Source organism: Macaca mulatta, chromosome 1 (genome assembly GCF_049350105.2).
Source record: "Macaca mulatta isolate MMU2019108-1 chromosome 1, T2T-MMU8v2.0, whole genome shotgun sequence".
Taxonomy (NCBI): Eukaryota; Metazoa; Chordata; class Mammalia; order Primates; family Cercopithecidae; genus Macaca; species Macaca mulatta.
The window spans coordinates 166,516,863-166,530,081 of record NC_133406.1 but is presented as its reverse complement, the minus strand read 5'-3'; the positions used below and the strand labels follow the sequence as shown (position 1 = coordinate 166,530,081).

Sequence of the window (13,219 nt, the reverse complement as noted above, 5' to 3'; positions counted from 1 at the left end):
TTTAGGTCTTTTTTAACAGTTTATTTTTCAAATTTTCTACCATTGGTATGTATTAAACAGACTTATGGTTAATATATACTATTTCTGTATATTTTATGATTCAAATATATAATTATATGGGTTCTCTCTTGCTTCTCTCCTCTCTCTTTTCCCTGTCTTCATATATATACCAAACAGGGCAAAGCCATCACAAGTAAATATACAAAAATCTTACAGTCTTCAAGGAAGGTAATAAGAATGTTTGATTTACTTTTCATAGTTCATATTTTCTGAATTTTTATAACAGCATAAATTACTGACAAAATAGTGAAACGGTATTTTAAAAAATAAATTCAGAAATTATTTTAACAAAATAAGCAGGAAATATAATTAAATATATAAAAGCTGGTAATAAAAGCAATCAACGTACACAGTGTCTTAATAAAAGTCAGCAGTTGGAGTAGAAATTATTATTCTAAGGTTTCCAGAGACACCTAAATTAGCTTATGAATCGCTGTATTTAGAGAGAATATGAAATGGAATATCAGCAATGTCATTGCAAGATTGTCTACAATAAATAAAATCAGTTTTAATTGTTCCTTGGGCATCCGATCTAAGAAATTTTTCAGAGGTGCTAAGTCAAGTTTATTTAAGTTAAATTATGACCAATAAGAGAAACAGTTTAACTAATCTTTATATGTTTTAGAATATTTATATATAAATCCATCTTGTGATGTAGAGTATTTCTTGCTTTAGAGTATTATTTCAAATTCCTTCAACTAAAAATAATGACTATAATTTAAGATGATCACAGGCCATGATCTGGCATTGATTCATTTTATCAGTCCATTGGGAATTTTAAAGTCTAAATTTGTTTTCACAATTGCTACTTTTGTTTTAGCATCTTGAAATCTTTCACAGGCTTTTTCAAAGGCAATCATATCCGTAACAAATTTTTCTTCACAATGTCTTTTATATATTTCTTGAGACCTAAGAGGAGAAAGAAAGGTAATAGAATGAGATACTTTTAAATCCTGAAACCATGGCAATCTATTAGACTGTTAATGATGATAACTAGATGTCTTCGAAATAGGCATATACAAGGGAGAAAGACAGAACTCCATTTACATATCTTGGTTATATCATTAAACAATATTCGTATTAGTCTAGTATTTATGAGATATCTATAAGCTATAATTAAAAATTCTCACAAACTACGACTTAGCTTTCCAAAGAGGTATCTAAATCACCCTATGTCATCACTTAAAATACATCCATTTAAGCCTCACTAAATCCAAGCTACTTCTTCAACTCTGTTATATGGACTGAATGCATTCCACCAAATTCATATGTCAAAGTCCTAACTCCCAGTGTCTTTGACTGTGATTATTTGAGGATAAGGCCTTTAAGAAGTAGTTAAGGCTAAATGACATTATATGGGTAGGTCCTAATCCAATATAATTAGTGTACTTATAAGAAGAGGAAGCAACAGCAGAGATGTGAGTGTACAGAAGAAAGGCCATGGGGGACACAGGGAAAAGGTGGCCATCTACAAGTCAAGGAGAGAGGGCTCAGCAGAAACCACACCTGCTGACACTTTATTCTTGGACTTCCAGTTTCCAGAAATGGGAGAAAATAAATTTCTGTTTAAGCCACGCAACCTGTGATATTTTGTTATGGCAGTCCCAGTAGACTAATACTCTGCCAAACCTGGGAAATGTCACAGGTCTTAGGAGATTTCATTCATTCATCCTTATTTATTCAACAATTATGTATTGTGATGCATGGCACTAAACTTAGATGCTGGAAACATAAATATAACATGATGTAATTACGTGAAGCTTATAAAAAGTTAACAGAAATAAATGCATGTAAATATATAAAAGATATATGGTTTATCATGAAAACATTACATAACAAGTCAGAGTGAGGAAAAACTTGAGTAAAAACTTGGTAAATATAAACTAGAGAGCAAGGAGGGGAAGACAAGAAAAGTTTAGAGTTAAAATAACCTTTGAACTAAATCTTGGAAGATGTGTGTTTTCCAGTCAGAAAGTGGAAGATAATTTTGTTCAAGTGATTTTTATAGCATGAACACAGTCAAAACAAAGGTAGAGAGGGTAGCACAGCTTGGAATGCTCCAAGAACTGACATCAATCTAATTGTCTGGGTCATACAGTCTGGGAAGCAAATTTAGGCCAGATCATAAAATACTTTATTTATGTGTAGGTATACTCAGAAATCTGAACTTGAGGAGAGAAAGAGAGCATTAAGTCTAAAAAGCCTGCAGCTTATTGATAGTGTGATTTTAGACAACTCATTCATGTTCTTTCTGTCTCATTTTCTTCATTGTTAAGGAGATAATCTAACACATAGGGTTAGTAAAGGACTAAGTGAGTTGATACATTAAAAATTCTTAGGTGAATGCCTAACATTAAATAATTCATTTCACTGGATGGATAATAATGGCGTTCAACAGAAAGACATGTAGGTAGAGCAACAAGATGGGAAGATTAGAGTTCTGACTGGAAATGGTTAGTGTTAAGAGCCTAGTTATTCATGTGGTGATGCCCAGTGTGTTGAATACAGAGAAGTGATAGCTTATACTTAAGAGTACAGGTAGTAAAGCCATTCTGCTTGGCTCTGGAATGTATTGTTGGTGTGATTTTAGATAGGTTATTTAAGTTCTCTCTATATCATTTTTTTTTTCATCTTTATAAAGAGGACATTTCAACTCATAGGGTTTAGGAGGAAGTAAATAAACCAACAGTTTTAAAATCCTTAAAGGAGTGCCTGGCATTTAATAATCATTTTAGTAGTAGCTAAAAGTTAGCTACTAGTACTATAAGCCTAGAGATCAGGAGAGTAGTCATGTCTGGACACGTAGCAGAGTAGAAATCATAGCAAAGGGATCTTGCACATGTAATTAAGGGTACTAATTAAGTCAAGAAATGTACTAAAATAGCCCTCCTACAGATAAATTATAAGCTGTGAAGAAAATGTAAGTAAAAGAACTATTTAAAAGACTTAAAAAAAGAGAAATATGAAATAATCAATTATATTATTATATCCATGTATACCAGTGTCAAACAATTGGAAAATAAAATCAAGAAAGTGATTCTACTTACATTGTGACCAGAAAAACATAAAATATTTAGACATAAATGTAATAAAAGATAGGAAAGGCCTATACCTAAAAATAATAAAATTTTGTTGAAAGAAATTTAAAAAGACCTAAATTAATGGAGAGTTATATCATCTCAAAGATTAGAATATTATTATGATGTCAATTTTTCTCAAATAGATCTATGGATTAATAAAATTACAATTAATAATGCCAAGAGGCTCTATGATAGAAATTAGAAATTAACATTTATGTTTGTTTTAAATATATATTAATTTAATTCCAATTTATTTTAAATGTGTTAAATTTAAATGTTTTGAATTTATTTAAATTTAAATTTATATGAAAATGCAAAGGTCCTAGGACAACCAATGTAATCTTGAGAAAACAGAGCAAAGTTGGAATCTCTATTTTCCATCCCGCTGAACAATTTACCCATAAATGTATTGGCTTACGACAACCACCTTATAATAGCTCATCATTTCATTAGGTCAGAAGTCCAGGGATATTGTGGCTAGTTGGGTTTTCTGCTTAGGTCTCACAAGGCTGAAATCAAGGTGTCAGCCAGAGCAGTGGTTCTCATTCAGGTCTTGGGGTCCTCATCCAGGATGAGTGGTTGTCAGAATTCATTTTATTATCACTCTTTCCCTGTGCTTCCCTCTATTTTTAAGTCAGCAATATCATGGAAAACCGTTCTCATACTTTGTATCTTATGTTCTGTCTTGTCTCTGTATTTGAAAGTCTCATGTGATACACTGGGCCCATCTGGATAATCCGGAATAATCTCCTTATGTTAAGGTTAATTAAGCAATATCCTTAATTACATATGTAAAGTCCCTTTACCAACACATTCTCAGGTGTGCTATCTCATCATATTCATAGTCCTGAGAACCACGCAGGGCATGATATCTATCTTCTTGGTAGCCATAATTCTGACTAGCACAGCAGACTTACATTACTTGATTTTAAAGATTGTAAGAATTATAAGAGGAGAGATTATTAACTTTTAATAGGAAAATGAAACCTAATCATGAGACAACAGAAAAGGAAACTGCGGTAAGTATAAAATATATAGAATTTTATAAATATGGATATAGGAAGTTGAATGAATTAAAGCTTGAAGTCCTAAAATTTCTTTGGGAAATAGATAAACTATATTGTTGAGAAGGAGAGGCCATAAGTGGTGTTTGAATAGAAAGCTGTACTGTTGGTGAAGATTTTAAATGGCCCTTGTAGGTAATAGGAGAAAGAGTAAGCAACTGTGGGAGCAGCTCAAGTTGGAGACCATAAAATTAATATTGGCGTAAATCTATGGGGCATTGATTTCTTCTAGACATTTATATCTGAATACAGGAAATGAAGATAGATAGTTGAACTGTTCCAAGGTAAGGGTTGTAAGGAACATTTTAGCATAATCGAAGCAATGAAATGAAATAACTTTAGAGATACTGGAGAGAATGAACAAAACAACAATTGAATTAAAGAACCCCGGAGCCTACACTAGAAATGAAAATAAAAGTGTATAAAGGAGGTTATTTGAAGGACGGGTGTCACCATATATTTGAAGGATATGTGTGGTGGAAGTTAAAGAAGAAAGGAGTTGAAAAGATAAATTTTAGTTATAAATAAATATATAGGAGTTGAAGATTTAAGAAGTGGGGCAGTTCCAAGTGATAAGAGGGTCTTTATATGTGTCTATGGAAATCAGTTTATTAACGTCAGGTAGGATAAAGACTGACAGCGTCCAAAAATGCCGATATTAGGTAATTGGGAGGGTTTTCTTATGAATTTGGAAGTTAACAATGATTATGGCAGAAATTGGATGGAGAGAAAAAGCTTCATAAATCAAAAATGATGTAAAGACCACAGTAAATTATGACGGTAGTATGGGAGATCAATTGATGACCAAATAAGGACAAGTTGAAGATGATGTAATTGGATAATCACTTTATTTTCTAGCTCTTCCATGCTAAGTGATACCCTACTTCAAAATCGACACCCTGCTGTCCTGGCTTGAACAGTATCATCATTTTCTCAGAGTATAGACATGAATATCTTAGAAAATTCATGACTAGCTTTTATCTGATACATAGATTCTTCCATTTCAAAGTCTATCTTTAATTAACGCTTAAATACTCCTGTAGGTATTTTATTAACTTTCTAAATCAGAGCTTTATGGTTCCCCTTTTTTTCTTTTACTCCTTCTCATTCCACAAAGCAGGATTAGGGAGCTACATTTTCAGTAATGACTTCACTAGTTATTGAAATTATCAGAATGCTTTTAGGTCAAGAGAATAAAGAATCATCAGCCAAAACAGTATCAGAACTGAAAAATTTCAGAAGTCTCCAGTTAGATTTCACTTTTTGATCACAGCTTCTTTCTGTATATTTATACCTAATCTTTATTTGAAAATATTTAGAGTTAGACTCAAAGATGCCTGTTGGGACATACTACTCACAAACATTGCCGTATTCATATGTGCTCTACAGGTTAATACTTTTGCAGTAGCTTAGGAGAGAAGATAATTGAGTTAACATACATTAGGGTGCTTGTTTGAGTCTGTATTCTTTAAAAATTAATTATGGCCAGACATTCAATTTACTGTGAAAAAACTAAGCTGATTAAACTAGATTGATTTGCACTAGATTTGTATTTCAATACATCACACTAGCCTTCATTTCTTTTCCAAATACTTTTTTATTATACTAATAAATACTTATTTTAGTCATAAACATTTCCAAAGCACACACAGACACACACACACACACCACACAAAGTGTACACTAAAGAAAATGATTTTAAATTTGGAGGGGGAAATACACAATATTTTTCATACGTAATAAAGTATTACATAAAACACATCAGTAAATAGCTTAAATTGCTTATAAGTAGGAAAAGACAAATGCTTTTTCTTATTTGAAACTCCTTTCCAGCACAGGCTTTTAAAAATGATGCTATTTAAAAATTTAAATAAAATAAGCAGTTCTGAAGATCTCTAAGTGTTTCTATACAAGCCTTAAAGATGTATATACATAATTTGGCCATTTGAAATACCACTAGGATAAAACTGTGGCTGATCAACTTCAATCTAATATCAGAAAAAAAAAATGTGTGAAAAACTTTGAAAAGGTAAAATAAAATTACTAGGAGTCCTGGCTAGTACACTCTTCAGAACTATCTGTGCCTTTCAATCTCCTTGAACAATTTTACAACTCTAAGAAAAACTATGAGCAATCCAAATGATTCTTGTTTATAGAGATATAAACAATTGTGTTCAGCTAAGTTACGTTTGATTATTGTCCAGTGAATATTGACTAGTTTTGCACCTATCTGTGAATTTAGTTTAGCATTTTTGATTGCCAATATCGATATAGACATAGGAGTAGATATAAACATAGACATAGATATAAAATAGATACATATATAGAGAAATGCTCTTTGAATTCTTGTAACTGATTTATTCTTTAATGAGTTAAATGATATCTTCGGCATGTGCTCATTTTATATTTATAAGCGGCATGGTTTTATGTTCTTAAAAATGTTCCTTGGCAATTAATAAAATTTAAATTTACTAACTGTAGGTTAAAATGTTTTGTCAACAAAGCTCCTACTATACCAAATTTGGTTTAAAATTTTAAAACTTTCACCATAAAACAATTTCTAATTTTTGCAATTGTTTGAGAAAACTTTGTCCGAAGTGTGTCCTAAGAATTATTTTCTGAGATAGTTCTTGAAAGGGAAGTTTTATGGTAAAATACATGTATAAAATGCAATATATCTTTCTGGTAGGAATCCTAATGGTTTTTACTGCACAACTGTCTACTAAGACTTAGAGGCTTTTTAAAATCAAGTTGATGTTTCTCAAGCAATCACACCTTCAACTATTCTTCATAAACCTTCTGCTATAGGTACAGGAATATTCACAATCTCCTTGATCTCCCCTAGCTTTACCTATTTTGAACTTTCCAACTTTGCTTATCCTCTTCTCCTTGCCTCACCTCTCTACTATAATGGTCTCCCTTCATCTCTCTGCTTTTCCAATTTGAATCAACAATTGTACTTCTCCCACTTCTATTTTTTATAACAATTGAAATGTATGCTTATGTTCGCCACTGGATGGTGAGTTCTTAGAGGATCAAGAATATCTTATTCATCTTTGTATGGCAGGGCAAGGGATAATTTAAGTGAAGTAACACTGGTTTAGTTAAGCCTTCTCTTTGAAGGTTTTGATTTTGCAGTAGCAAAAAATGCTGCCCCCAAATATGGCACATTGGCACATTATGTATTTTAAGCTGACGGAAACTGAGAAACTTGTAGAAGCAGAAAGATTGCTCTGAACTCCTGCCTCCTCTCTTTTAAACACTGTGACAAGTGCCATGCTTTAAACCAGGAAGGAAGGAATATTACATAGAAAGGCCAAGAAGAATCTAAACAAACAGGCCGTGCTTGGTACACCTCATCCCCAGTTCATTACCATTAGGTCATATCCTTTTTTTTTTGTTCCAATCATACTTCTACAAAATTGTCTATTCTTCATCAAACCTAGGCATAAAAATACTTTTCCCTGGGTCTTCATTTTAGAAAGCTTCTAGGTCACATAACATTTCGATGAAATAAATTTGTTATGCTTTTTTCTTGCTAATCTGTCTTTGTTATAGAAGACATAAATAGGCCATAAACCTATTTATGTACCTGAAATTTTAATTGTCTATTCGTAGTGTTTGTGTTATTGCTGACATTATTATGTAATTCTGTTAATCTCATTGCTTTTTGCTGTATTTCCCACCTCAATTTTCAGTTTCTTGGGCCAAATGATCTTTATGTGCCTACATCACCTGTAAGATAACTCTTCAAGAGCTAGAAATGAATTACTACTTGAATTATTTGAATTGAAGGTAACTACTACTTAGTAGAAGCACCAATGATCACAGAGGGACAGAAAAAAATGTGCAGGACAAATTTACTGCCATGAATTAAACACTTGTACTAAGAAGTTTACGTAGTCTAATGATTAGTGAAGCTACTTTCGTAACTTGGTTAATTACATTTTTACTCTACGTTTAATATTATTCTGATTATTTATCTTCATTGTAAAAACATTTAGAAAAATATGCATTGCTTCTTATTCTAAATGACTTACGTATTAAGCACAAATACATAAAAAACACTCTCTTCTCAGTGGTTGTTATATGACTTAAATGAGTTTATATGTAACCATTACTAATTGGGGTTCTCACCTATTTACCTCAACAAATATGTGTTGAATAGATTTATTAACTAGGTACTATACTGAGCACTGAAATAGAAAGATGGAGCGAATAATACAAAGACTTGATTATTTTCTGGAGGGGATGGGGCCAAAATGGCTGACTAGAAGCAGCAGTGATTGGAGGCTGTCATCGAAAAGAACCATAACCGCCTGTGAATCCTGCACAGGCAACTGAGGTATGCAGGTTCTTCATCAAAACTGACTAGGGCCAGGTGAGGTGGCTCACACCTGTAATCCCAGCAATTTGGGAAGCTAAAGGGGGCGGATCACCTGAGGTCAGGAGTTTGACACCAGCTTGGTAAACATGGTGAAACCCTGTCTCTACTAAAAATACAAAAAAGATCTGGGTGTGATGATGGACACCTGTAATCCCACCTACTCAGGAGGCTGAGGCAGGAGAATCATTTGGGAGGCGGAGGTTGCAGTGAGCCAAGATCATGCCGTTGCACTCCAGCTTGCACAACAAGAGTGAAACTCTGTCTCAAAAAAAAAAAAAAAAAAAAAAAAAGAACTGACTAGGCAGCTTGTGTGACCCATGGAGAGGAAGGAAGAGCAGTGTGGTGTGGTGGCCCACCTAAGAGCCACACGGGGCAGGGGAGCCCCCACACCCCAGGCAAGGGAGGTGGTGAGTGTGCTACCCAGCCTAGTAAACTGTGCTTTTTCCATGGAACTGTTCAACCCAGGCATTGGAGGATCCCACTTGTGAACCCATGCCAATCTGCAGCAGAATCCGTGCAGATTCTCAACAGTCACTCAACTAGAATCTGCTTAAGTCTCCCATGGAAGCGGCAACCAGCACCACAGCTTCTGCCTACTGTCTAAGCTGCCTGAGGTCCTTAGGGGAGAGGCACTAGCCAACACTGGGACTGATAGCTGCCTAACACATTAAGCTCCCAGGGTGGGTGTAAGGCAGCTCTATAGCTCCAGGATATGCTTTTCCCCTGATGGAGCCAGGGAGGCTGAATGGCTTGGTCCCAAGAAGTATTGCCCACAGCCCAACACACCAGCTGTGGCAGACTGCAGCCAGAATGCCTCTTCAGGCCTGACCCATCCCTTCTCACTGGGTGGGGCCTCCCTGCAGGAACTCCAACAACTCCAGCCAGGGGCTCAGGGACAGAAGTCTGATCTCCCTGGGCCCAAGCCCCTAGGGAGAGGGGTTGCCACAGTCTCTGCAGACCAGCAGACTTGGCCTTTCCTCTTGCTAGTTCTGAGGAATCTGGGCAGCCTAGACAAATGGGTTTCCCCCAGCAAAACACATTTTTTCACCAAGGGATGGTCAAAGTGCTTTGTTAAACAGGTCCTGCTCCCTGTGCCACCCAACTGGGTGAGACTCTCAAACAGGGATTGTCAGACACCGTATACAGGAGCATTCCTACTGACATCAGGTAGGTGCCTCTTGAGGTCAGAGATCCCAGAAGAAGCAGGCACCCATTTTTGCTGTTCTCCAACCTCCTCAAGTGACATCTCCAGGCGCAGGAGTGAACCAGATGAATAGGGCTTGAAGCGAACCTCTGGCAAACCTCAGCAGACCTACAGAAGAGGGACCTGACCATTGAAATAAAACAATCAAACAGAAAACAACAACAGCATCAGCAAAAAAGAAGTCCTAACAAAAGTCCCATCCAAGGGTCAGCAGCCTCAAACATCAAAACTAGACATACTCATGAAGATGAGAAAGAATCAGTGAAAAAATGCTGAAAACCCAAAAGGCCAGAGTTCCTCCTCTCCTGCAAATGATCACAATGCCTCTCCAGCAAGAGTGCAGAACTGGGCAGAGGATGAGATGGACAGATTGACAGAAGTAGGCTTCAGAAGGTGGGTAATAATAAATGCCACTAAGCTAAAGAAGCATGTGCTAAGGTTCTTAACAAAGAATCTAAGAACCTTGATAAAAGGCTAGAGAAGGTAATAACTAGAATAACCAGTTTAGAGAGGAACATAAATGACCTGATGGAGCTAAAAACATAGCACGAGAACTTAGTGAAGCACACACAAGTATCAATAGGTGAATCGACTAAGTAGAAGAAAGGATATCAGAGTTTGAAGACTACCTTGCTGAAATAAGTCATGAAGACAAGATTAGAGAAAACAGAATGAAAAGGAATGAACAAAATCTCTGAGAAATATGGGACTAAGTAAAAACAAAAAGCAAAAAGCAAAAAACAAACCTATGACTGATTGGAGTACCTGAAGGAGATGGGGAGAAGGGAACCAAGCTGGAAAACACATGTCAGGATACTATCCAGGAGAACTTCCCCAACCTAGCAAGAAAAGCCAACATTCAAATTCAGGAAATACATAGAACACTACTAAGATACTCCATGAGAAGATCAACCCCAAGACACATAATCGTCAGATTCTCCAAGGTTGAAATGAAGGAAAAACTGTTATGGGCACCAAGAGAGAAAGGCCAGGTCATCTACAAAGGGAAGCACAGCAGACTAACAGCAGACCACTCAGCAGAAACCCTACAAGCCAGAAGAGAGTGCATGTCAATATTCATCATTCTAAAAGAAAAGAATTTTCAACCCAGAATTTCATATTCAGCCAAACTAAGCTTCATAAGTGAAGGTAAAATAAAATCCTTTCCAGACAAGCCAATGCTGAGGGATTTCAGCACCACCAGGCCTGCCTTGCAAGAGCTCCTGAAGGAAGCACTAAATATGGAAAGGAAAAACCAGTACCAGCCACTGCAAAAACACACCAAAATATAATGACCAATGATACTGTGAAGAAACTGTACCAACTAGTGTGCAAAATAACCAGATAGCATAATGATGACAGGATCAAATTCACACATAACAATGTTAATCTCAAATGTAAATGGGCTAAATGCCCCAATTAAAAGACACAGACTGGCAAATTGGATAAAGAGTCAACACCCATTGGTGTGCTGTATTCAGGAGACCCATCTCACGTGCAAAGACACACACAGGCTCAAAATAAAGGAATGAAGGTATATTTACCAAGCAAATGGAAAGCCAAAAAAAAAAAAAAAAAAAAAAAGAAGCAAGGGTTGCAATTCTAGTCTCTGACGAAACAGACTTTAAACCAACAAAAATCAAAAGACAAAGAAGGGCATTATATAATGGTAAAGAGATCAATGCAACAAGAAGAGCTAACTCTCCTAAATATGTATGAACCCAATAAAGGAGCACCCAGATTCATAAAGCAAGTTCTTAGAGACCTACAAAGAGACATAGTCTCCCACACAATAATAGTGGGAGACTTTATACCCTAATGTCAATATTAGACTGATTAATGAGACTTAAAATTAACAAGGATATTCAGGACTTGAACACAGCTCTGGATCAAGTGGACCTAATAGACATCTACAGAACACTCTATACCAAATCAACAGAATATACATTCCTCTCAGTGCCACATTGCACTTATTCTAAAACTGACCACATAATTGGAAGTAAAACCATCCTCAGCAAACGCAAAAGAACTGAAATCATAACGAACAGTCTCTCACACCACAGTGCAATCAAATCAGAGTGCAGGATTAAGAAACTCACTCAAATCCGCACAATTACATGGAAATTGAACAACATGCTCCTGAATGACTCCTGAGTAAATAATGAAATTAAAGCAGAAATGAATAAGTTATTTGAAACCAGAGAGAATAAAGAGAAAACATACCTGAATCTCTGTGACACAGTGAAAGCAGTATTAAGAGGGAAATTTATAGCACTAAATACCTATGTCAGAAAGCTGGAGAAAGATCACAAAATGACACCCTAACATCAGAATTAAAAGAGCTAGAGGCCAGATGTGGTGGCTCATGCCTATAATCCCAGCACTTTGGGAGGCCAAGGTGGGTGGATCACCTGAAGTCAGGAGTTCAAAACCAGCCGGAATTAGATGGTGAAACCTCATCTCTACTAAAAATACAAAAAATTAGCCAGGCATGGTGGTTCAAGCCTATAATCCCAGCTACCTGGGAGGCTGAGGCAGGAGAATTGCTTGAACCTGGGAGGCAGAGGTTGCAGTGAGTCAAGATCATGCCATTGCACTCCAGCCTGGGCTATGAGAGTGAAAATTCATTTCATAAAAAAGGGGGGGGGGAGCAGAGAAGCAAGAGCAAAAAAATCCAAAAGCTACCAGAAGACAAGAAATAACTCAGATCAGCACAGAACTGAAGGAGACAAAGACACGAAAAATCCTCCAAAAAATCTAGGAATCCACGAGCTGTTTTTTTGAAAAAATTAACAAAATAGATAGATCATTAGCTAGACTAATAAAGAAGAAAAGAGAGAAGAATCAGATAGACACAATAAAAAATGATAAAGGGAATATCACCACTGATCCCACAGAAATACAAACTATAATAAGAGAATACTATAAACAACTTTACAAAATAAATGAGAAAATCTAGAGAAAATGGAAAAATTCCTGGACGTATACACCGCACAAGACAACCAGGAAGAAGCTGAAATCCTGAATAGACCAATAACAAGTTCTGAAATTGAGGCAGTAATTAATAGCCTACCAACCAAAAAAAAAAGCACAGGACCAGACAGATTCACAACACAATTCTACCAGAGGTAAAAAAAGGAGCTGGTATTATTCATTCTGAAAGTATTCCAAACAATAGAAAAAGAGGGAATCCTCCCTAACTCATTTTATGAGGCAAGCATCATCCTGATACCAAAACCTGGCAGAGATGCAACAAAAAAAAGAAATTTTCAGGCCAATATCCCTGATGAACATCAATGTGAAAATCCTCAGTAAAATATTGGCAAACTGAATCCAGCAGCACATCAAAATGCTTGTCCACAATGATCAAGTTGGCTTCATCTTTGGGATGCAAGGCTGGTTCAACATATGCAAATCAATAAAT

General features: G+C 35.8%; 1 protein-coding gene across 1 annotated transcript in view; it reads right to left on the bottom strand.

Annotated features, from left to right (window-relative positions):
* Positions 1-692: 692 nt before the first annotated feature.
* LRRIQ3 (leucine rich repeats and IQ motif containing 3) overlaps positions 693-13,219 on the bottom strand; it is a 167,897-nt gene continuing 155,370 nt past the window's right edge. Inside the window, exon 8 of the mRNA XM_001097148.5 lies at positions 693-969. Coding sequence (XP_001097148.4) covers positions 813-969 — 157 coding nt within the window. The 3' untranslated portion in view covers positions 693-812. The remainder of the gene's footprint in view (positions 970-13,219) is intronic.